This window comes from Lontra canadensis, unplaced genomic scaffold, assembly GCF_010015895.1.
Source record: "Lontra canadensis isolate GAN:19392208 unplaced genomic scaffold, GSC_riverotter_1.0 scaffold486, whole genome shotgun sequence".
Taxonomy (NCBI): Eukaryota; Metazoa; Chordata; class Mammalia; order Carnivora; family Mustelidae; genus Lontra; species Lontra canadensis.
Window position 1 is genome coordinate 15,847 of NW_022631478.1, and position 23,448 is coordinate 39,294.

The 23,448-nt window shown below is 61.0% G+C and overlaps 1 protein-coding gene across 1 annotated transcript in view; it reads right to left on the bottom strand.

Moving 5' to 3' along the window:
* Window positions 1-1,175: 1,175 nt before the first annotated feature.
* Window positions 1,176-23,448, bottom strand: part of LOC116863050 (adhesion G protein-coupled receptor B2-like) — a 29,253-nt gene continuing 6,980 nt past the window's right edge. The window contains 29 exon segments of the mRNA XM_032850541.1: window positions 1,176-1,649; window positions 2,219-2,317; window positions 2,659-2,694; window positions 4,985-5,601; window positions 6,227-6,266; window positions 6,598-6,693; window positions 6,965-7,136; window positions 9,242-9,340; window positions 9,634-9,719; window positions 9,865-9,931; window positions 10,318-10,387; window positions 10,568-10,718; window positions 11,381-11,483; window positions 11,587-11,690; window positions 12,142-12,268; window positions 12,501-12,544; window positions 12,711-12,816; window positions 13,148-13,478; window positions 13,817-13,925; window positions 14,003-14,071; window positions 14,221-14,415; window positions 15,222-15,328; window positions 15,502-15,603; window positions 15,681-15,848; window positions 15,941-16,105; window positions 16,712-16,787; window positions 16,789-16,877; window positions 18,084-18,248; window positions 18,501-18,584. Of these exon segments, the coding sequence (XP_032706432.1) occupies window positions 1,464-1,649; window positions 2,219-2,317; window positions 2,659-2,694; window positions 4,985-5,601; window positions 6,227-6,266; window positions 6,598-6,693; window positions 6,965-7,136; window positions 9,242-9,340; window positions 9,634-9,719; window positions 9,865-9,931; window positions 10,318-10,387; window positions 10,568-10,718; window positions 11,381-11,483; window positions 11,587-11,690; window positions 12,142-12,268; window positions 12,501-12,544; window positions 12,711-12,816; window positions 13,148-13,478; window positions 13,817-13,925; window positions 14,003-14,071; window positions 14,221-14,415; window positions 15,222-15,328; window positions 15,502-15,603; window positions 15,681-15,848; window positions 15,941-16,105; window positions 16,712-16,787; window positions 16,789-16,877; window positions 18,084-18,248; window positions 18,501-18,584 (3,863 nt within the window). The 3' untranslated portion in view covers window positions 1,176-1,463.

Consider the following 23,448-nt stretch of genomic DNA (forward strand, 5'->3'; position numbering starts at 1 on the left):
TAGCTGTGACCCCTGCCGCAGCAGCCAGTCCCTTCCCCCTTCTCCCCCATCTAGGCTCCCACAGCACCTAACCCCTCCCTCTGAAGGGTCAACCACCCGAGACTGGGTCCCTGGAGAGTGGCCCAGGGGTGCCTGTGCTGCTGAATGACCAGGCCGGCAGCCGCACCTGTGGCCCTGCTCACAATGCTGCCTGACCACAGGAGCGCCACTGCCCACCCTCTAAGACATTTCCATGTGCCAATCCTACACCTCTTCTTCCTGGGCGCCACCATCCACTCCAGCGTGTGAGGAATACACCCCAGCATAAGCCTCCCACCCTGGCCCTCTGGCCCCTCTCCTCTACACCCACCCTGAGCCCTGGACCCTGAGGCTCCATGGCCATCCAGCGCCCTGCTGCTCCCCTGCTGCCAGGAAGCTCAGGTCCCAGGGAGCTGAGCTCCAGCTTCCTGTCCTGTCAGGGGGAGGCTGATAAAGACGGAGGCAGGCAGCTCCACTGCCCACCGAGCCTGGGCTGCAAATCCCAGCTCTGACTCTGATAGTGGCCTTGAGCAAGTCACTTCCCAATTCTGGCCTGATTTTCCCACCCACAGACCTAAAACCTTCCAGTTATTCTGAGGGATCAGGGGTTGTGTGTCCAAAGCTCCTAGCACAGAGCACAGCTCGAAACCAAGTGCCAAGAGATAATAGATAAAAGCCTTTAGAAGTGTCTCCCGTGCCAGGCCTTCGCTCAGCACTTTGCTCATATTAACATGCCTCATCCTCTCAACAACCCTGTGAGGTGGGTACTATTACCAGCCCTATTTCACAGAAACCAAGGTCACTAAGCTCTGCCTTGGCTCCAGCCCTGGCAGTCTGGCCTGTGAGTCCCAGGGAATAGCAACCATGACCATCACAGCCAAGGGGGAAGGTCAGCTGCCAGGGGCCCCCTCCCACATTCCCAATCTGCTTACCCCAACCCAGGCCCTGACAGGAGACAGGATGTGCCCAAGGTCACCCAGGGAGTCAGGGGCAAAGACAGAGTCAGAGCCCAGGTGCCCCCTCCCAGTCAGGGTAGGCCTGACCCCATTATACAATTCGAGGAGACCCAGTGAGGTGAACCAAGGAGACAGGGGAACAAAATTGGGGTCCCGGGGCTGGGCCTTCACCCACGGGAAGCAAACAGCTCAGCAGCAAAATCCACAGAGTGAAGTTTATTCCCGACAAAGTTTCCCTCCCCCCTCCCCAGCCCAGGACAGGGACAGACAGCTGGGGTGAAGATGGGGGGCCTCTGAGAAACAGGGAAGGGCCCTGGCCCCCCCCAGGCCATGCCATGTCTGGCTCCCCCAGCCCGGCTGAGTCCACTGCGCCTCCCTGCCCAGCCCTTGGGAGAGGGGAGGGGGCGCCGGCTCCTGGGTGGTTCCAAAGTGGAGTGTGAAAATAGAGAGATATATATATTTATACGCAGTGGGCAGTCCGGTGTGCACTCACACCTCTGTCTGGAAGTCACCATCAGGTGGCTCTGCGGGCTCCCAGGCGGCTGCTCGGTGCAGGCCCAGCCGTTCTCGGGGCTTGGGGGGAAGCGAGCCCAACGTCATCGACTTGAAGGTGCTCCAGCTCTGGTGTCTCCGCTGTTGGGACAAGCCGGGATGCTCCCCAGGGCTGGGCTTCTCCTGTGAGAGGCAGTGGGAATGACCCGTGGAGATGGACCCATACCCTCTCGCTCATTGGGCAGGACAAGCAGAGGAGGCCCAGAGAGGACCAGAAAAGCCCAAAGTTACCCAGTATCCAGGTGCCTGAGTAGGGTTCAGACCCAGATCTGCTTGGCTCCAGAGCTGGAGGAATGAGCCCTGTGCACTGAGAGGCCCCTAGGGTTCATGTCTTCTATGTGCCCATCCTCCTCGAGATCCTGCCGGAGCCCCAGCAAGGCTCCCCATGCCCAGGCAGCCCCAGAACTGTCACTTATGCCATGGGTAGGCCCGTGGTGAGGCGGGCTGAGGTTGCCCAGGAAGGGGAGGAGGGCTGGGAGGGCAGAAGCCCCTCACAGCCCGCCTGACCCTGACTCTGACCCAGCCCGGGGGACTTATACTACACATGCTCCACTCGGCTGTCCCACCTGAGGACGCACTCCACTGCTTCTCCCTCTGCAACGGGGGCCACGGGTCCAGGTCCGACCCTTGGGGGCCCTGTGTCGGGTTGGGCCCGGAGCTGTGGACAGGGAACACTCGGGAGGGGCCCTCACCTTGGCTGTGGACTGGCTGCGGTAGCGGTCGAAAGTGTGGAATTTCTGGTTGAGCTCGTGGTAGAGTTCCGAGTGCCGCTTCCGGGTGTGCATCACCTTCTGGGAGCCACAGAGGGTCAGAGGAGGGGAAGGGCACTGCACCGGGCAGCACGGTGAACTAGCCTCTACCCCTGCTCCCCAGCATCCTGGCACTCCACATCTCTGCCTGCCGCTGGCCCCCTAGGACAAGGCCCCACTCTCCCTCGACTTCCCAGATCTGAGCTTGGGCTCGGACTGGAGAATGGTAGGAAGATGCCCACGGAAGCCATGTGCTTGTGGTCCTTGGGTCAGGCTCTGCAGGGAAGCTTTGGCTCATGTTAGGAATGGACCCTCTGGGGACAGACACCATGGAACAGATGCCCCCCAACACACTCACACGCACACACACACGCACCACTTACCTCAAAGTCCAGGTCTGAATATCGCAACTTCTTTCGCTGGGAGAGGACAACAAGGAGACAGTGAAGGAGAAGAAAGTGTTTTAACTGCACGTGGGGGCTTTAGAGCAGGAGCCCTGGTACTCCACATCTGCCCTCACACCCCACTGCCAGCCCGGGCCCAGGAGCCAGGAGCTCTTAAGGGGAGCCCTGGGACTGGAGCAATAGGACAGAAGCCTGGGGGATGAGGAGCTGAGGTGTGACCCCACTGCAGCCCCGCATTCCCACCGCTCCTGCAAGGCCCACACACACCCAGACCTGCAGACAGACACACCACAGACACCCCAGCCAAGTGTCACCGAAACATGGATTTCTACATGGGATCACAGAGTAGACCGTCCCTCCTCTGGGCCCCAGACTTTACCTTTCACCCCATCCTGCCCCATTCTCTGCCAGCCATAGGCGCCCCTCTCCTTGGAAACTTCCACTTGCCCGGTGAACACAAGGACTCAGTTTTCAGTCCTTCCTTGGACCCCGCCTTGCTGACAAACCAGGTCTTGCCTCCCTGGCCTCTGTACCCCTCCAGCCCCTCGCTTGCCTAAGAGCACGAAACGTTCAAGGCCCTGTGGACCTATGCAGTGTACAGTACTGTTCAAGGATGAGGCCTGAGAGTCTTAGTGTTGGCACCAGGAGTACTCATGAAAGCAAGGTCAACTGTCCTGGGTTACCCTGGGGAAACTGGGGTCTGGGGAGGGGAAGGGACTTCCCCCAAGGCCCTCAGGGATGATGCTAAGACCACCAGCTAAGATTTCCTAAGTCCTGGGCCCAGCAGACATGATCATCGCCACTGGCCTCCATGACACCACGCCCTCCTGATCTTCCCACCATCCCTGGCTTCCCCTGGATGAGGCCCTCCATGCTCAGCCCTAGACTTTCTCGTGCCCTTGACCAAGCACCACCACGCGTGTGCCCTCCCTGTTCTGGCCACATCTCTCTTTCTGGAGGCAGCAGGACATCTCTTCCTGTCCCCTGTTGCCCACAGGCACCACACACACAGCTGTGCCCAACTAAAAAAACTCCGAATTCCCCACCCCAAACCCATTCCTCCGCCTCCACTCCACTGCAGTTGTCTGCACCAGAATCCTGGACGTCATCCTTGACCCCTCAAGACACCACCACATTTATTGCTACCTCCCACACACAGAGCCCAAAACTGGCCCCTCCTCCGTGGCCCAGCCCCGGGCAGGTGTCCACAGAACAAAACCTGCCGTGACGCCGACTGAGCTCCTCCCTGGCTCTGGTGTCGTTTTGTCTTTGTTATGCCTTCCTGTTTCTGCCATCTGCAGCAGGAGCGGGCACCAAATGTTCAAGAAACATTTTTGGGAGAGAAACTAAACTTGCAAACCTCTAGCTGCTAACTTAATTTCCTTTGTGCGGAGGATGAGGAGAGATGTCGGAGGCCAAACACGAGCAGCCTACGGTGTCTGAGCTGTGACTCCAGCCCATCCTTATCTGTATTTCCATCATCCCTCCAGAGTTCTAGAATGTCTTAGAGTTCTACAGTGGCTCACTGCTTGTCACCTGCTTGTTCCCAGTAATTCCCTGAGGAAGCTGGAGGGAAGGTGGGGCATCCACAGAAAACACACAGGCAGGGAGACAAAGGGGCTTTTCTCAGGAAGAGAGGCTTTTCTCAGGGGCGTTTTTCAGGAAGAAAGGGTCCACGACCAGAGGCCTAGGGCCAGTGCCTGAGGCTGATTTCAGGGATGTTAACAGCATCAATTTCCAATTATCTAGCACTTTCTACTTGCTCCACAAATACACAAACATTTATACCACTCAATTAGTCCTCGGAACAACTCTACAATGAGGCTGCCCTCTTTACAAACAAGGAGACTGAGGCCTGGAGAAAGATGACACTCGGGACCTCACGGCTGATCGGTGGTGCTCAGATCCAAACTCAGACCTGCCAGACTCAGCGACCTGGGCTCCCAGCCCCTGATGTGGCTTCCCTAACAACCCAGCACTGCGCCCCTCCAAGGAAGACCCGTCCTAATCAGTCGCCTCAAAGGAGGAACCGAAGCAAGCAGGAAAGCATGAAAAGTGCGCCCTCTGCACACGGAGTCCCAGCCCATCTGAGTCCAGAGAAGCCAGAATTCCTTTGTGCCGGTAGGAGCAACAGCGAGGAAGAAAGGCATGGTGTACACACTCCCAGCCACTTGGCACAAAGGAGCCGCTTGGCAGGGGGCAGCGCCTGCTGTCCCTCCCTGGCTGCTGCCTGCTACTCAGACATCATCTGGGGCCCATGGGGGCAGGCCTCCCCCAACCCACCCCACGCCCTATGGCCCCTCACCTCCAAGGAGCCCAGCTTCATGGTGGAGCCTGGCACAGTACGGGGCATGGTCCGGCTGCGCTCCCCTGGCTCAGGTATTTGGCGAGCACTGGGCGTCGGCGGGGGTGGCTGGAAGGTCATCCCGTAGGGGTTCTGTAGGGACCCATAGGCAGGGCCCAGCCCCAGGCCTGAGTGGTCCACAGACAGGAAGCTGGGGTAGCCTTCAGGGTGGGGCAGCGTCTTGGCAGCGCGCCGAGGGGTGCCCTCGGGCCGGGCCCTTGGGGGTTCTTCGCCAGCTCCACCCCCGCTGCCGGGCTGCAGGCTCAGAGTCCGCCGGGGCAGCACCATGTAGTCCCCCTCGGAGCCCGGCTCGGGCCGCAGCCATGTGAGATCCAGCTGCCGCAGGCCGCCTTCACCACACATGTACACGGGGTTGGCCTCCTGCGGGGGCGGGGGCTCCCCCAGCCCTGGCGAGGCCGCCATGGGCACCAGGATATTCCCGGGCAGCGGTGAGAAGCTGAGGCCGCCCTCAGGACCCACGAGGCAGGACTTGGGCTCCTCGTCCTCGTCCAGGGACAGGCGGGAGAGTGTGCCCGTGATGGTAGATGGGTTGCAAGTGTTGACCTCCTTGAACAGAACTGAGGGCAGGAGTGGGAGAGAGGTAAGTCCTGAGGAGGAGGGGTCCCCGATGCCCTGGCCCAGGCTGGATGGGTTCCAAGCTCCTGAGCTTGGACTGAGTCCAAGGAGAGGAAACAGTCCTGGAGAGATGGCTATGCGGGAGGCACTCTCTCACATACCAGATGGGTTGAGAAGAGGGGTCAGACCGGCCCAGAGCCCCACAGCAAGGCAGGGCGAGGGATGAAGCCAAGGCCTAGCTCCCACGGTCAGCTCCCAGTGCAGGTCCTGACCTCTGACCCCCACAGCCCCAAGACTGTCAAAATGGCCTTGCTCCTTTCCCTGCCTTGGCCCGGTAGCTCCTCCCCAGGAGCCAGAAGTGGAAAGTGGATTCTGGTACGAAGCATGGAAATGATACAACAACGTGACAGCCACTGCATACCAACCATCCTGTTGGGCATTTGATGTCCCCTAATTCAGTTAAGGCTCCGAGAAATAAGCCCTTTGCCCAAAGTCACACAGTAAGTGGTGTTCACAGCTTTGACTCCAACTTCGGGCTCTCTGACTAAACTCCACAACCAGACCGTTAACAGGCCCTCCCTTCCTGCCCACTCTCAGGGGCCATTCTCGGCTCTCAGGCAGACTCACCTGTCTGACAGGCCAGATCCACATCCTTTTCAAAGTCTGACTATAGGCAGAGAGGAACAGAGCAGATGGGCAGAGAGAGGATCCATGTATCAGGGTGGGGGCAGGGGGCTCGCCCCTCCCCAGCCACCCAGAGGGGCTGCCCTTGGCATAGTGCCTGACAGAGCCCAGACGGGGTCTTCTCCAGCCTCACCCAACAGGTGGGAAAACTGAGAGGGGAGAGGACCTGCCTGATGCCACCAAGCTGTCAGTGACTGGGCCTGACTCAGACCGGGTCTCTGTCCCCTCCCTGTCTCTCATCCCGGGGCAGGAGGACTGGAGCGGGGGAGCATGTTCAGAACCCACCCACAGCCTGCTTCAGCCTCCTCGCTCACCAGGATCTGCAGCTGCCCGTTCTTACAGGAGTCCGGGGAGTCTTCACTTTCATCCGCCCGGCACACGCCCATCTGGCACTTCACCACGTCCTGGACCTGGGGGCAGCGGGCACCTGCTGGGCTTCAGGCCACCACAGGCCCCCTGGCCACAGCTGGCTGTGCTTCCCACCCCAGGCACCCAGGTGGGTGTGGAAGGTCAGAGGGGAGAAGGAGCCCCGGAGGCCCAAAGGCCAAGGTCAAGACCTCCCCAAGCAACCAGCTTCCGCACCCAGCTAGGAGCGCCCCCTCCCCAAACCTTGGGGCTTGGCTCCGCCCCGTCCGCACAGGTGAGGCGGATGGGAAGGGGCGGGGAGAAGCCCAGCCCCACCTCCCGGCGCAGGAAGCAGTGCACTGCTGTGATGACGAAACCCTGCGCGGAGTTGAAGACCGCAAAGAGAGCCTGGAAGAGGACGGAGCGCCGGTCTGTCATGGCCAGGACGGCCGACATCCAGGTGAGCGCCAGCAGCGGCAGCACCACGCAGGAGCTCCAGAGCGAGGCCCTGAGAACGGCAGCAGAGGGCCCATCAGAGTGACCCTCCGGGGACGGGGTTGCTGAGTCCAGGCCCGCGCTCGGCCTGGGGCCCGTAAGACGCCCAAGACTGGCAGAGGGCCAAACTCCAAGACCTCAGCCATGTCCCCAAGCAGACAGAGGCCAGGAGACCACGGCAGAGAGACAGAGACCAGAGACAGAGCGGAGAAGGGCTGCAGCGGGGGCCAGAGCGTGGCGGAGGAGAGGTGGGAGGGGTCGAGAGGGCGGGGCTCAGCCAGAGCCAGCGTCCCGGCATGGAGACCCGAGCAAGTAAGTGGACAGAGCTGGATGGGAGAGAAGACCGGGAGGGAGGCAGATGCAGATGCTGTTGACTTTCAGCCCCAATCTGCGTGGAATCACAGGCCTGGGATGCACCCCCAGAGATTCCAGGAGAGGCGGGAGGGGGCCGGATACGGAGAGACAGCAGACGCAGGAGGGAGAGAGCATGAGGCAGGCCGACACAGAGATCTAGCAGTCAGAGAGCACGGAGGACGTGAGCGCACACATCTTTGGGGATGGGCCCAGGCCCGGGGCAGCAGAGCCTCTTCCCCCTCAAGGAGGCTGTGCCAGGCTGCAGGGGGGGGGGGGGGCGGTGCTCAGAGCCCTGGGCAGAAAGTGCATAGCTGGGGCTGGCCAGAAAAGCTGGGGTCATGACCAAACCCACACCCCCCCACACACTCCTTGAGCAGGGACAGCCAAGGAAAGAGGTAGACGTGCCCTGGCATCCAGGCCCCAGAGCCAGCCCACCCTCACCAGCTAGGGCCCACGTGGGCACAGCAGGGCAAGTTTGCCCTACTGGGCCAGGTGCCACGCCCAGCCTACTCTGCCTCGTGAACACCCCGGCAGGAGAGTCAGGCAGGGGTGGGAACAGCCCCAGACAAGGCAGAGAGATGGGCAGGGGGCCAAGACCTGTCCTAGGAAGAGAAGCTGGGGGCTATTCAGCCTGGCAGGGGGCGGGCACAGTGGTCTCCACAGCCCCTGGGGGCGCAGCCAAGACTCAGAAAGGGCCTAATCACAGTCATAAGAGCTACCATTGATTAACCACCAATCCTCTGCCAGGCCCTACACTGAACAATTTACATACATTAGTTCACACTGTGATCAAAACAACGCCAGTAAACAGGCATGGGGATTATTATCCCAATTTACAGATGAGGAAACTGGAGTGTGCCCAACTGGGAGAGAGAGACAGAGCTGGAATGCAGACCCAGCCTGGCCGCCTCCAAAGCCCAGACTTTTAACTGCTAGTTCTGAGAGACTGGGTCAGGGAGGCAGACGGAAGCCCGAGGGAGAGGGAGCTTTCTACCACACACAGCTTCCCAGAGATGGTGCCAGCTGCTTCCAGAAGCCGTGAGCTTCCCTGACCCAGGAGGTGTGCAAGATAAAGCTGGACCCCCACTGGTCAGGGAGGCTCCAATGGATTTCTGGCCCTGGGTAGGAGGAGGTTGGGCCCAAGGCCCCTGTGGATTCATTCATTCACTCATTCTGCTCTTAAGTGGCTCTGATTTTAGGATTCTCCGCCTCCGGGGGTTATGTTGGTGAAATAGTTCTCCGTCTGTTAGATTCTCTGTCCCCCCAATTGATTGTGAGATTCAATGTCTCTAAAATTCTAAACCTCAGATTCTGTGACAAATGATAAGACTATGATTCACTCATTCTAACATTCTTAGCTTCTGATTGTCTTATTCTAAGATTCTATCATTCTAAGGTTCTATGAGCTCAAGAATTCTAAGGGCCTAAGATTCTAAAAGCCTCTGTAGGTTGGGGGGGTGGTGTAAGGAGGGCTCTGCAGCTGTGCCTGGATAAAACATAAGCTGGGAGTGGGGGGCAGGGGTGGGAGCAAGGGGTGGGCACAGGAAACCCAGCATTTTCCAAGAGGCACAGACATTCACTCCCCGTTGCCCTTTGCTGCATCAGTGCCAAGCCCTTGAGAGTGTGTGGCAGTTGGCAGGGCAGGGCAAGCTTTTCAGGGCACTGGGCTGATATCCCTCCTCCCCCCCAACCATGGGCACTGCCCCCCATTTCTTTTGCCCCCGCCCGCCCCCACCCCCTCCCCCCCCGGGGGGCACAACTAACATGGCGTTCCTGGCCGAGGCTGAGCTGAGCAGGGGGCTGGGGACCGCTCCACACGCTGAGCAGGGGAGGAGCAGGCTGGCCCAGGGGCACCGCTCCGACCTCGGGGGCGGCACAGACACGGGAGAGGGGGGGGAGACACATGGGAAGCGGGAGGAGACGGGGCAGCATGAGCCCCAAGTGGGGTGGGAGGGGGGAGGGCAGACGAGAGAGAAAGAGGTGGGTTAGGGTGGGTGAGGGGATGCAGTGGAGCACTCCAGGTGCCCACCTTGCCTGCACCCTTGATGCACCAAGGTCAGGGAGCCCCGGCTGCATCGGCAAGCCCTGAGTCTCTGAGAGGCCCGGCCTGCCCTCCCTGCACCATTTCCCACAAGGCCAAGTCGCAGCCCCCTTACCCGGCCCTCTGCTTCTTGGACTTGTCGGAGATGCCATCACGTGCCATGAGTTTGTTGAAGACGATGATCCCAATGAGCATATTCACCTGGGGGCCCAGTGAGGGGTGGGGGGAGAGACGGGATCACCAGGTGCCCTCCTAGTAGGGAAACCCCCAGGTGGGAGCTGGAGTGCAGGGAGAGGATAGAGCCCCTACGGCCACACCCTTCCCAGGAAGCTAACGGGGCACATACCAGGACAATGACAGCTGCAGGGCCCACAAAGGCATAGAGCAGGCCGCCCTCCAGGGAGAGCCAGCAGCTGGGGTGGAGGGAAAAGAGGGGGCGTCAGACACACCACCGCTCAGTGCCCCCTGGGCTGTCGGTGGGGCAGAGCCTCCAGCTGGGTGACAGTGAGCCTTGGGCTCCTGCTGAGCCTGTTTCCTCTCTAACAAAGACCCAGCCCTGAGCCCACCATGGGTATCTAACGGTGATCTGACCCCTAAGCTAAACAGTTCTTTGGATTGGATTATCCCCAATCCCAGCATATCCTTCTACAGTCAGGGATACAGAGGCTCAGAGGCAACATTTTGCCCCAAGCACAGCAGGCAAGGGCTAGGACCGCGGCCTGAGTATACCCCACGCCCAATGTGATGCGCAAACAGGTCCACTCATCGCCCTGCTGCCCACCGCAGGAGGCCCACGTACTAGCTGGATGTACCGTATCCTTTGGTGCGGGTAAAGCCGACAGACACAGCCACCACCAGGGCCGGCAGACCTGGAGGAGCAGGGGAGGGCCACAGTGAGATGGCTGCGGGTTCTCGGCGTCCTCTCAGCCTCCCAGCCCCAACACAGCTGACCCTGGGCCCAGAGAGCCGGGCCAGGGCCAAAGCTGACCCTGTCCCGTTGCTCCTGCCCTCAAAGCCCAGCGACAGAGTCCGGCACAGGCCCTGCTCACCCCAGCCCAGGCAGAGGAAGCGCTTGCGAACGAGGCGGGTACGCATCCGTCCGATGACAGCCAGGTAGGATTGCCAGGCCTCCGTGAGCACCCAGCAGAAGGAGGAGAGGAAGAAGAAGTGCAAGAAGGCGGCAGTCATGGTGCAGACACCCTGCAGGGAGACGGGAGGGAGGGAGTGGCCCTGAGCAGCCACCAGGGCGGGAGGCGCCGGGCTTCCCACATCCACCGCTGGGCGCTGCCATGGCCGCCCACCTGAGCTCCATTCCGTCCCCCCACAGAGCCCTGTCAGGCACCCCCGCCTCTCTGTACCCACACACAGCACGACACGGGCCCAGTGACATGCACACAGCACTCGACATCCGGGAGGCGGGCGGGCAGGCCACCCACACGCAGACAGGGCTGGCAGGGAGGGGACAGGAGCCGCTGCCACGTCATAGCCAGACGGGCCCCCGCCTGGTGCTTCGCAGAGCCGGCCGAGGGGGCAGAGGGGACAGCCAGCCAAGGTCACCCACAGGCAGGTGGCATGAAAAGCCCTGCTCGGGCTCCCGCAGACCCAAGGCGGCCCAATGCATGAGCACAGGAGCTCAGCTCACAGACGTGCTCCCAGAGGCACAGGGACAGTCACCCCTCGGGTACACACCCCTCTCCAACGGCCCCACATACACTCACACACACTCCTTCCCGCTCAGTCCCTCCCCCAGCACAGGGCTCGGGTGTTTACAAACAGCTGCCACTGCACGGTCCCCAGCAAGCGCTTTCTGCCCTCAGCCCTTTCACTCCTCCCTCACCCTGGCACCCGTGACCTGCACCTGCCTTGCTCAGCACCCGGGACTGGCCCACGAGGATCAGGATGTTGGAAGCCAGGATGGACAGGCAGAAGTTCAGCAAGATGATGGAGCGCTCGGATTTTATGAACCTGAGAGGGCATGGCAGGCAGGGGCAGAGGAGCTAGCCACCGCGTCCAAGCGAGGCTGGCTGGCCACCCCCCACCGCCTCACCCCGCCCAGCGTCCCACCTACCTCCAGAAGGCGGCGTAGATGGCAAGGAGGGTGAGCAGTGCCATGCAGGACACGGCACAGCCGATCACGAGGGGGACCGAGGGGGAGCCTGCCAGCTCCAGGGTCTAGGGAGGATGAGTAGGTGGTCCATGAGGGCACAGGGCTGGGCAGCTGCTGGGGGGCCCGCCCCTTCCCCACACCCTGTCCTGCACCAACGGGCACCTACACCTTCACCCACACTCACACACGGGATGGAACTCCCCACCGCATCTACGTGTGCACGGGCAGACACAGTCACACACGCGGATGTGCATTTAGGCTCGGTCACCCACACTCTACTACACACAACCAGACATGTACGTGTGTGTACACACATGCAGTTGCCCCCAGGCACATGTCGTCCCTGTAAGCACCCTCCCAGTGGCACGGACTTATGTGTGCAGTCCCCCAAGTACACCTGCTCGGACCTGTGTGCGGGATCACCCAGGTCTCCGCCGACACCGCCACATACGGCTCCTGGCAACCCGGGAGCATCCCCTGCCGCTCTCCCAGCCCAGGCACCTCCCTCCTGCTCACCAGGTCCTTGGGCGGCTGGGCCAACACAGCAAAGGTGGACAGGTGCTGGCACTGGCAGCGAGTGTGGGCTGCTTGTGTCTCCAGCGTCTGGCAGCTCTCGGTGTCCCAGTCCCCTGAGCTGGCATCTCTGGAGTCAGGGGAGAGGTGGAGTGATACCCAGCCCAATTCTGTGGCCCCACCCCCAGAGCTAGAGGAAATCCAGGGTGAGGCCAGTGGCTGGGAGCCCCAGGATGAACCCTGGATCCCTCCAGCCAAGGACAGCCCCAGAGAACTCTCTTGCTTTCCAGGAGAGACAGCCCCCTGACAGAGAGGTGCTAGAGCTGCACCCCCCACCCCAGCAGAGCCCCCACCCAACTCACGCTCTGGAGTAGTCCCAGCTGGCGCAGTGGGGATCCGTGGTACCCTGGGGAGAAGTCATGAGCACAGCATGGGGCGGGGAGCTCCCCCAGACTACTACCCATCCTGCCACAGCAGACCCCCCACAAGCCAGAGGTTCAGACTGCTATCGGACAGGGCTTTGGCTGCCCGCAATGGGGTACCCCAAGGTTACTGTCTGGACCCCCACTCACGTTGATGATGTACGAAAGCTCCACTGTGATTAGGGGCTCAGCTGGTGGCTGGGTGGGTGGCCGCACGGTCACTGTCATCACCCTGGATGTGACGGCCAGTGGGGGTCTGGGGACAGGTACTGAGGTCAGCTCGTGCCAGTGGGGCCCAGACCCAGGCAAGAACCCCGGAGGCGCTCTAGATCAGGGGCAGGGGGCTACCAGGGAGCCATGGCCCAGGAAAGGCCTAGAGTTCAGTGGGGCCCGGGACTTCATATGAGCTCTAGAGCTCAGTCCAACAGCCCCAGTCCCCATAAAGACTCTGGGAGCCCCTGTGTCCCTAGCCAGGCAACAGTGACCAAGGTCCAGGAGGCTGCGGAGGGAGCTCCCCGTGGCCAGCACAGGCTCAGTCCTCCTTCTCTCACCTGGGTGGCCCCATCCACCCTTCCCTGGGGACTCACCTGGGGGGAGGCAGGATGAGGCCAAGCGTGCGGTAGAGCACAGCACCGATCACAAAGTAGGAGGACGACTCCTCGGGGTCTGCCGGCAGGAGGCGCTGGTGGGAGTGGCCGGGGCCAGGGGGCACGGTTCCTGGGCCCCTCCCCCTGCCAGGGCTGCCCGCTGGGCCAGAGACAACTGGCTTCCCCGGGGAGGAGAGGCTGAGCACCTCCTTAGGTAGGAAAAGGCGGTCCTCCGAATGCCGCACCCAGTCCTTCATGCCCCTGCGGCCGCGCATGGGGAATGTGATGTCACTGGACACAGCCGAGACTGGTTCACGCTGAATGCTGATCACTGCGACCGGCACCAGAGACAGAGGGACAGAGGCGGCCAGGAGAGTCACAGGAAAAGAAACAGAAAGGGGAGAGACAGATGACAGGAAGGCAGACGCAGACACCAAGGTTGGTAAAAACACGCAGGTGGGGGACACGCGCAAAGAAAAACAACCGGGTCGGGGTAGGGAGAAGGGGAGAAAAGACAGGGACAGAGATACAAAGAAGGGGTTAAATGAAGGAAAGAGAGGACCCAGAGAGACAGAAAAGTAGCAAGAGACCCGCAGAAACCATCCCTCCCCCACAGTGGCCTGGGTTCTGCCTTCTCCAGCCCCGGCTCCCTAGCCTGCCTCCTGGTACCCAGGTTGTCTGTGACAATCAGAGAGCTCTGGAAGGCCTTGAGGGCATCGCCCACCAGGTGAATGAAGTCCTCCACGACACGCAGCAGGTGCACAGAGCCAGGGGATACCTGGAGACAGAGAATATATAAGGGTCCCAGGCAGGGGTGGGTCCTGGGGGGTGGAGCCTGCAAGCCCCGTCCCTCACCTGCTGAGCGTCATCCCACTTCTCTTTGTTCTCTGCGTCCACCATGAAGCTCACCACCTGGAAGAAGCGCTGGGGACAAAAGCCACAGGAGTCAGGAGGTCCCAGCCCCAGGGACAGTGGCTTCCCCTGCCACCCCAAACACAGACTCTGCCATGAGGTCCCAACCCCCCACTTCAGTCTAGGGTGCCCTCCTTCCTTCTGGTGGGGCAGGGTGGCACCTGCACGTCATCAGCCGAGGGCACATAGGTGGCCCTCTTGAAGGTGTCCGTGACGTTCCGGAGAATGTCCACGGAGAAGAGCAGGTCCCCACTGTAGTAAGTGCGCCGGGCCAGCAGCTCCTGCAGGCTGCGCACCACCTGTGACATGCCCTCGCCTGCCAGCATGCGCTGCCCTTTGGCCAGGTGCTCCCGAAGCTGCGGGGGACAGGCGGGCTGCTGTCACCACGGGGTCAGGAGCTGGGACCGGCCACGGGCCCATCCCACTCAGGTCCACCCACTGCTTGCTTCCAAGAGGGAGAGAGAGGGGGGAAAAGGTCAGAGAGAGCTGCTCAAAGGGGCTCATAGGAAACAGAGTCCAAGAAAAAGACCTAAAGATACTTGAAAAAGACAGAAATAGAAACAGCTAGAAAAGGGAGGTGCTCAGATGTGCACAGAAAAGATGACAAGTATGGCACAGGGACGAGGCGCCTCCCCATCTCAGAGGGGTCAGGCATGCTCCCAAGCGTAACGCACCCTCACTATCACTCTCTCTCTCAAACACGAGCTCTGAGTGCAAACACACAGGTACCAAATACAGTCAGACACACGCGATACAGAGGCCACATTCGCTACCGACATTCTTACCCCCCCAGCAGGCCCTCCTGGGCTGGGCACTGGGGACACAAAAATAATCCAACTTTGTGCCCGCCTTTAAGGAACCCTCAGTCTAAGGGGACACAGATACTTTGATGAACATTCACGACACCTCATGACCAGGAGGCTCGGGGGACCAGAGGAGCACAGAAGGAGCCGCCAGGAACAAGGGAAGACACTTGATGGTTGGGCCTTGAGATGTGAGTAGGAGTGTGCTGGGCAAGGAGGGGCACAGCCAGGCAGAGGTACAGCCAGACAGCATATGTCTGCCAAGGCACATGGGCCAGAGCAGGAGGCAAGCTCCCCCCACCCCCTGCCCGAGCCTGGGACAGATCCTGTGCCGCCCCAGCCCCATGGGGCACACTCACAGACAGGTACAGGTAGCGGTACTCGTGGGAGATGCAGCGGGCGAAGCTGGGCAGACCCCAGTATGCCACGCCCTGGGCACTGAGGAGACAGCGGCGGCTGGCAGACCCTGCAGGGGGGATAGGAAGGGACACGGGGTTGGGCGTGGGGGCTGGACTCCTACCCACTTCACTCCACACCCGAGCTCGCAGGCTCAAACGGGTGGGGGGGTGGGAGCAGCAAAAGGGGGTGAGCAGAAAGGGCAGGGGTGGGGGCTTTGGGGAGAGCCACCACAGCCCTAACCTGAGGCGTTGGGGGGGCACTTGTTGTAAATGATCTCGCCAGCAGCTGCCTTCTTCCACGTCATCAGCATCACATACTCATCCCTGCACATCTCATGGAAGGCTGTGGGGGCAGTGTAGGGGCTCAGCCAGGCCCACAGCCTTGCCCCTCAGCCTCCCGGGGGGGCCTGCGACCAATACCTGGACACCTCTTCTCGCTGCAAGGCTTCACCTCCTCTCCGGTGCCCTCACAGGGGTAGCCCTGTGCACCCGAGGCCTGGCACATGCGAAAGCGGCGCTGCCAGCCCGTGTCGCACGTCTTGGAGCACAGGCTCCATGCGTTCCACGGCCCCCACTTGCTATCCGCGGCTGCGGGAGGAGGGGGGGGGGGGGGGGTGGCCCCAGTCGCCCCCCGGAGGTGGGGCTGCCACCTGCCCCCGGCCCTGGCAGTGAGCACTCACCCGGGCATTCGAGGTTGCTGCACTCACGGGTGTCTGTGAGTGCCCCTGTACACGTCGCCCAGGCTGGGCCTGCCACACTGCACTTCCGGCTGCGCTGCTGGGTCCCATTGGCACAGGAGGTGGAGCACGGGCCCCAGGGACCCCATTCTAGCCACTGGCCTTCCACTGCATGGGGAGACACAAGCAGGGGTGGCCGTTGAGCAATGGGCGTGGGGAACAGTGGGGGCAGGGAGGAGGCAGAGCCTGCTAGGCATTCCATTTGAACCAGGTCAGACCCACGGGAGAGGGGTGGATGCAGGGGGGGGCTGCGGTGAGTAGATAGTGCCTGGGCCTGGGCCTGCCTGCCTGTCACCAGCTCCAGGAACACAGCATCCCTCTGCATTCAGCACCATAGGTGGCACCTGCCCTCTCCTGATTAGGGAAATGGGCCCCAGGGATGCCTCTGGATCTCTGCCCACTCTTAAGCCCAGATTTGTGTCACCTCACAGCCAGGCTGGCCATGAGCACCAAAGGGTGACAACAGCAAGGGTATCCCGGGACTTAGGGAAAGGGGCAGTCTTCTTTCCATGGAGTTGCTGTGTGCCAACTCCAAGTCTGGGCCGGGACACATCACCTCCCACGCTGGCCAGTACACTTCGCCAGTCTCCCCATGCTTGGTTCAAGTTCATGGGCCCCCAGGGGCAGGGCACTGGACCTGACTGCCTCCCCTGGGTCTCCCGACCCCCACCCGGCTGGGCAGCGCCCGCCTGGCAGCCCACGGGCACTACTGACCCGGGCAGGCAGCCATACTGCAGAGCTTAGTCTGCAGCTCGGGACCCTCGCAGGCCTTGCCGCCGTGCTGGGGGGGGCACGCAGGTCCGCATCCGGCTCCGGGACCCCCGCCCGCAGCTGCGGGAGCACAGGCTCCAGGAGCCCCACTCCTCCCACACGCCGTGCACTGCAAGGAAGCACGTGGCCCGTGGCTGGGCGGCACCTTGGCCCCGCCCACTGCCCATCCGCCCACTACCCATCCGCCCACCAATCAGGAGCTCTGGCAGCTCTGCGACAGCTCCTCATTGGCTCTACACTGGTCCCCAGGACTCCGCCCTTGGGGGGGGGGGGGGAGCCAAAGACACAGGCTTCTAGTCCCAACTCACACAGGATACCTCCTGCGGACACCGGGACAGGGAGACTAGGAATGACCCAGGAGGGCTGACGGGCTCCTCCTCTCCTGGGGACACAGGAGAGCCCAGGAAAAGTCTCCATATCCGCCCCAGCCTATCCCACCCCAGCCCTCCCGATCCCCAGACCCAAAGCAAGAATCCAACATGACAGGCCTGGGGCAAGAGTAGTGCCCCCTCCGGATCCCAAGCACATGGACAAACAAAGAGACACAAACCTCTACACGGACACTGACACAGAGAGCTCACACTCTGGAACACAGCTTGGCCCCAGCCTTCCGCAAGCTCTTGCCACACCCCGGGTGCCAAGACCCCTTCCCAGATAGCCCTATTCTAAGTCCCTGGCCAGGAGCTGGTCATGGCCTAGGCACCGCTGCGCTCCCTCCGGGAACAAGGAACAGGACTGGCGGAAGCGGTCCCCCACCTCCCCCTGGCGGACCACCTGTCCCAGGCAGGCGCATGCAACATTCTCAGTACTCCATGCTGGACTGAGGAGGCTCCCTGGGGACTGGGATGGGGAGTCAGAGGAGGGAGGGGATGGTCAGGCAAGGTTTCATTTAGAAAGAAAAAAAAAAAAAAAGAAGTGGCATTTGTCTTAGATCTTAAAGGGCAGGCTGAATTGTAACAGCCAACGTGGGGATAGGATGAGAATAAGCCAATGCTGGGAGACGAGAGTGCAAGAGGCACTGGTATGGCCAGAGCACAGGGAACACAGAGGGCAATGAGGGTAAAAAGATGAGCCTTGATTACCGGGACACAGGCATCAGGAGAGTTCGGGGCCCAGAACTGAGCCCACCAGTGTGGGCCCTGGTCTGATTCACCTGTGTCCCCAGTGCCCTATGTAGGGCTGGGCATGGTGTGGGGGACAATCAAGTTTGCTGAATTAAAAAAGGAGGCGACCCACCATCTTTGGCAGATAAATCTGCCCGAGCCCCAGGCCGGACCTACCCCTGCAGGCCGAGCGGGTGGGAGGACGGGCATACCTGGGCAGGTGGCCGAATTGTTGCAGGGCCGGGTCTCCCGCAGGGGCCCGCTGCACAGGGTCCCATAGGGGGAGGACACGCAGGAGCGGGTCCGCACCTGCAGACCCTGCCCACACGTCAGAGAACACACGCTCCACGGGGACCACTCCTCGGCCGCCGGGTCGCCTACGAGAGAGGGACAGCGTCGGCGGCAGGGGGCACCTCCCAAGCACTCAGCCTCCTAGGGATCCTCCTGCCCTGACCCCAGGGGACAGGCTCGTAAGGAGGCCGCCCAGCCCTGCCCACAGGCCTCACGTGGCAGAGATGTGACTGAGCTCTAGGACACAGACACAGACGGGCACACGCCAAGCACACATGCCACCAGACACCACACCATCGGGCCCCCGCCGCAGAGGAAGGGAGGCGGGCCCGAGTTACCTGTCTGCGCCATGTATAGCCCAGGCTCATCTGCAGACCTTGGCCACTGGGTTTTCACCTTGGGTTCCTCTTCCGGCTCCTCACCTGGAACACGGAGAGGGTGGCAGGGGCTCAGCAAAGGGAGCTCTGTCCTGCTGGAGAGGCGCAAAGAAGGTGGCCTGGCTTGCCCTCAGCCCGAGGGTCTGGAACCGACAATAGGCGAAGCAAGTCATGGCCCCTGCCCCACCACCACCATTTAACAGACAAGGCAACTCAGAAGGCCACGCGGGACTTGCCCACAGTCTTACAACTTCCTCTCGCCTCAGCTGGACTGAGGGAGACCGGAGAGGAGTGGCTGCTCACATCAACAGGCTCCAGGAGGCTTCTGGACCATGTGCTACCCACACCTAGCTCCCCTAGTCCTCCTCCGGGACGCAGGGACCACCGTCTCTGTTTAAAGATGAGGACACTGAGGACCAGAGAGGGGACGTGACTTGTCTAAGAGCACACAGCTGAGGGAGCCTGAGGCCCAGGTGCTTTCCCCTGGGAGTCCTCAGGCTGACAAACCACAGCCACCCCCACCCCCCACCCCCCACCGACACCAGTCGCTGGGACATGATTCATACCAAGCCAGGGGCTGAGTGTTAGGCCTGGATTCTGCTCCCATGCGGCCCTGGACTGGGACCCGGAGGCCCAGGTCAGAATGCTGCTCCGCCAAGACCCCAGGGCCTCAGGCAGGTGCCTACAACCCCATAGACCCTCCTCCCCACTTCCCCTGCGGTTGGGAGAACAGCAGGTGCTCATGGAGGCCGCTGCCAACTCGGCCCCAGCCTCACCAGGCTCTCAGCTGACCACCCTGATTTATGTGTCTGGTCTAGGCCTTGGAGGCACCACCAGTGCCGGAGGAGGGGCTGGGAGCTCCCATTCTCCAAAGCTGGCCCCTCCTGCTCAGACATGAGCTCATCCAGGCCCTCTCCCACAGGCTAGGCAGTGCGGATGGGGGCTGACACAAACACAGAGGGGCAAGACCCAGCCCATATAGAGGCTACTGAGCAGGGAGGAGCAGCATTTGGGATAAGACTCAGCCCAAGCTGTCACTGGACTAGAAGGTATTGCTGGCCCCCAGACCCAGACCCTCTTCTATATCCCAAAGCCAGGTCAGCACCAAGAAGGCCTGGTGTCTGAAGAAACCCAGGAGGGCTATGCTCTTCCTGCCCCCTGCTGCCCAGTCCAGGCTCTGCGTCTGAGAGAAAGCTCTATCAGACCAGGCAGGAAGAGGGCCACCTTGAACAAACCCACTGGGCAGGGGGCCTTGAAGTGCCACTCAACCCAGCTTCTGGTCTCATCAGCTCCGGGGCCCCTACCTCCATTTCAGCCACAAGTCCCAGAACTCAATCTATACCTTCCCCAAAACTTCTCCACCAGCTCAGAAACCTGGGCCCCCAGGACAACTCTGGAGTCAGACAATCCTGGATCCCAACTGCGGCACGGCCCTGACATGCTGTGTGACCTTGGGCAAGCGTCTTTGCCTCTCTGACTCTGTTTTCACCTCTGTAGAACAGTTCTCGGAATACTGCCTCCCTTGAAGGCTGACTTGAGGACTCCCTGAGAGGGGGCCATGAAGCCTTTAGCACCCTGCTTGGCATGGGGTGAGCACTCCAGAAGGCAGGACCCATCTGGCTTATTTTTACCATCTCCCCCTCCCCTCACAACCTGCCTCTCTTCTGCACCCTCGCTTGCCACCCTTCCGGCCCCCGGGCCTCCTCCCTTCAAACAGCATCTGCGACTCCTCCCGGCCTCACTTTGCACCCTGCCTCCAGTGGGACCACAGAGAGGGTGCCCGTGCCATGCTTGCACACTCCCAAATTCCCTCACCCAGCCCTTCCACCACACCCGCTCAGCCAGTCCCCAGCCTCGGAGCCTTGTGACAAGCCGCCTTCTCCACGCCCACCCCCAGGCTGCTGAAGAAATCCACAGCTGTGCCAACTGGCACCAGGACAGATTCAGGGCTGCATATCCGTCCGGGCGCCTGGGGCTTCTCAGCAGCACTCCCCAGCTCCCTGCCTTCCCCTTTCCCACCTTAGCTGTGCCAGACCTTGACCTCTCTCCTTGAGCTCATCTCTGCCCCCTTGCTCTCTGCAAGGAGCTCCTTTACAGAGAAAGCAGGCGCCGTGACCTAAGAACCCCTCTCCCAACCCTGGGCCCTGACTTTTTGTCCTACCTCTCCAACTCCCAAATTCCCTGCAGTCCCTCTTACAAAGGCCAGCCCCCCACCCTGGCCTGGCCCAGCATTCCCCGCTCCTACCCCATCCCACCCACTGTCCAGGAGGGCTCCAACTATGACCCTCTGGCTCAGCATTTGGTCAGCGCGGGCTTCTCATGGCAGCCCCCAAATGGACCTCCATTCTGGGAGAGCCCTACTTCAACCCTCCTTCCTCCACTAGCCACTGTGCCCCACCCCACTCCTCCTCCCCATCGATAAGTGTTCCACAGCTGGCACTCTGGTTTCTCACCTGCCACTCATATGCTGGCGCAAAATGTCACCTCGCCTGGTAATCCACCGCAGTCTGGCTTCTGACCACATCTTTATGCTGAAACTGTTCCTGACAAAGTCATCAGCACCCTCTTTATTGCTCAGTCCTACGGCCGCTGGCTTCGTCCCACTTGACCCCATGCCAGCATGGGGTCCCATTGACTCTTCCTACCTGGGAACACTCCCATCCTCCCCAACTCTCCTGGTTCTCTCCTACCTGTCCGGCCTCTGTCCCAGTCTCCCTGACCGCTCTGTCTTCCTGCTGCTTCCCACATGGGGCAGCCACGTTTCGTCGGGTTTCCGCTGCACCCCCCAGGTTTGACTTAGCCCCTCTGAGTGGCTGTTCCCGGGGCACCCCTGCAGCACCCCCACGCTGGGCTTCACTCCCCTGTTGCCTCCTGCCTCCTGAACAGGTCTCCTGAGGAGGGGTCCTCCAATTCAGCCCATCCAGAATCGGACCACCATTTCTTCTCAAATATCTACCTGCTGGTTTCCCACCTTTTTCACCTCGAAAGCTCCTACCTGAGGTTCAAAACCCAGCTTATGCGGCCTCTCATTTGTGAAGCCCTCCTCGTCCCCCACTCCCTGGGCAGCGTCAGCTGTCCCCTCCACTGTGGGCCCTGTCCCCACGGAGGATTTTGCCTTCCAACCGTCCGAACCTCCCCGCGCCCGTGGACCCCTTTGGAGGAAGGTCTTGGAAGCTGGCTCCCTGAGCACAGTGCATGCTGGCCCCGGAGAAGGCCCAAAGGCATACCAGTGAACACCAATGAACATGCCACTCCCAGCTTCTCCCCCCAACCCCACAGGGGTCGCTGGAAATGGTCCCTTGTAAGCCTTGAGTATCAGCCCCACCCAGCACTCCTTTGCCTAGACCAGCCCCCATCCTGACACCCGTGTCCTAGTAAACACTGCAGCTGCCCGCCCTATCACCAATCCAGCTGAGAATCCCCTCATTCAGCTCCTGCTTTGGTGTCTAGACCATCCTTCTGGGGCCAGCAAACCTGGACGCAATGAGAGAGCTGTCTGACCCGCTTGCCGTGGACCCCCACCACTGCCCAGGGTCTCCACGGCCTCTACAAACCGGGCGCCAACCCTTTGCTGGCCAGCCCCAAGAAAGAACCAGAGGTGACGGTGGTGGTTTCTAGAATGCACCCGATTTGAAAATCAGAACATGTCCCAGGCCCAGCTCTTGAGTCCCTCTTGTGGCCTTCTGCGCTTGACCAGAGAGGGGAGGGGACAACCCCAAGGCCACGGGGCCTACGTGGACTGCCCTCCCTTCCATCCCCACCCCACTTCCCTCCAAAGGGAAGCCAGCAATTCATCCCCACAGGTGAGAGGCAGTTCTACCGGAAGGGGAGGAACACAGGTAAGACCAGAGAAGTCACTACCGAAACCACGTTTACTCAGCCTATACTGTGGACAGGCCCAGACGGCTCGAGGCCCACCACCGGGGGAATCTAAGAGGCCGCTGAGCCAACAGCACAAGAAGGGGTCCAGGAGGAGGTGTGAGTGCCCTCCGGAACTCCCAAGTGTCTTGTCCATGGAGCAGCACAAGCTTGGAGGATCCGGGGCTCAGATGCTCACAGCCCTGCAGTCTGTGGGCTTTGTCATACAGGAGCCTGCCCTGGGCAGGAGGGACCTACTGCCCAGAACCCACGTCCCTGCTCAACCCCTGATGAGCTCTTAACTGTTGTGTTTGGTTCTGAATGAGGCAACGTTTACTACACATCCCCTCCCTGCCAGTCACCGTGCACCCATGGACCCTCACCTCATCTCATGCTCACGAGCGTAGGTTCTCCCATGTTACTGACAGGGACCGCGGCTCTGAGGTCCCATGCCACAGAGAGCCTGAGTGCCATTCGAACCCAGGTCTGCCTGACTCCTCCGGCGGCCACGCTCTTTCTTCTGAACCACGCTGGCTCTAACACAATGCAGTCCAACTGGGACCTCCTCAGAGACGCCTTTCTTCATTCCCATGGGCCCTCGAGTCACTTCCGCCTACCTACTCATTCCCCAAAGCCCCTCACACTTGCTACTGTGATCCAGTCTTCACACCACCTTCTAATTGTTCCTTTGCACATCCATTCCCCACCCTCGAGCCTGATTCTCTTCTGTAGCCTCCAAAGTGATCCTCTGGGAGCCCAGCTCAAACCACCCCCACCGCTAAGGAATCTTCTTTGGCTCCGTACTGCTACCAGTGTAAACCTCGGGGCCCGGCACGTGCTGGCCCCTGCTGACCTGCCCAGTCCTATTTTCCTCTCCCCACCAGGCAGCCAAGCACGCTGCAAGGTCATGTGGGCCAGTGTGAAGGACACAGCTTTAAGAGCCAGACAGACAGATGCAGATTTGATTCCCAAATTCACTCCAGAGGCTTGCTGTGTGCCCTTGGGCAAGTTGCCTCACTTCTCTGAGCTTAAACATCTTCGACTGAAAATA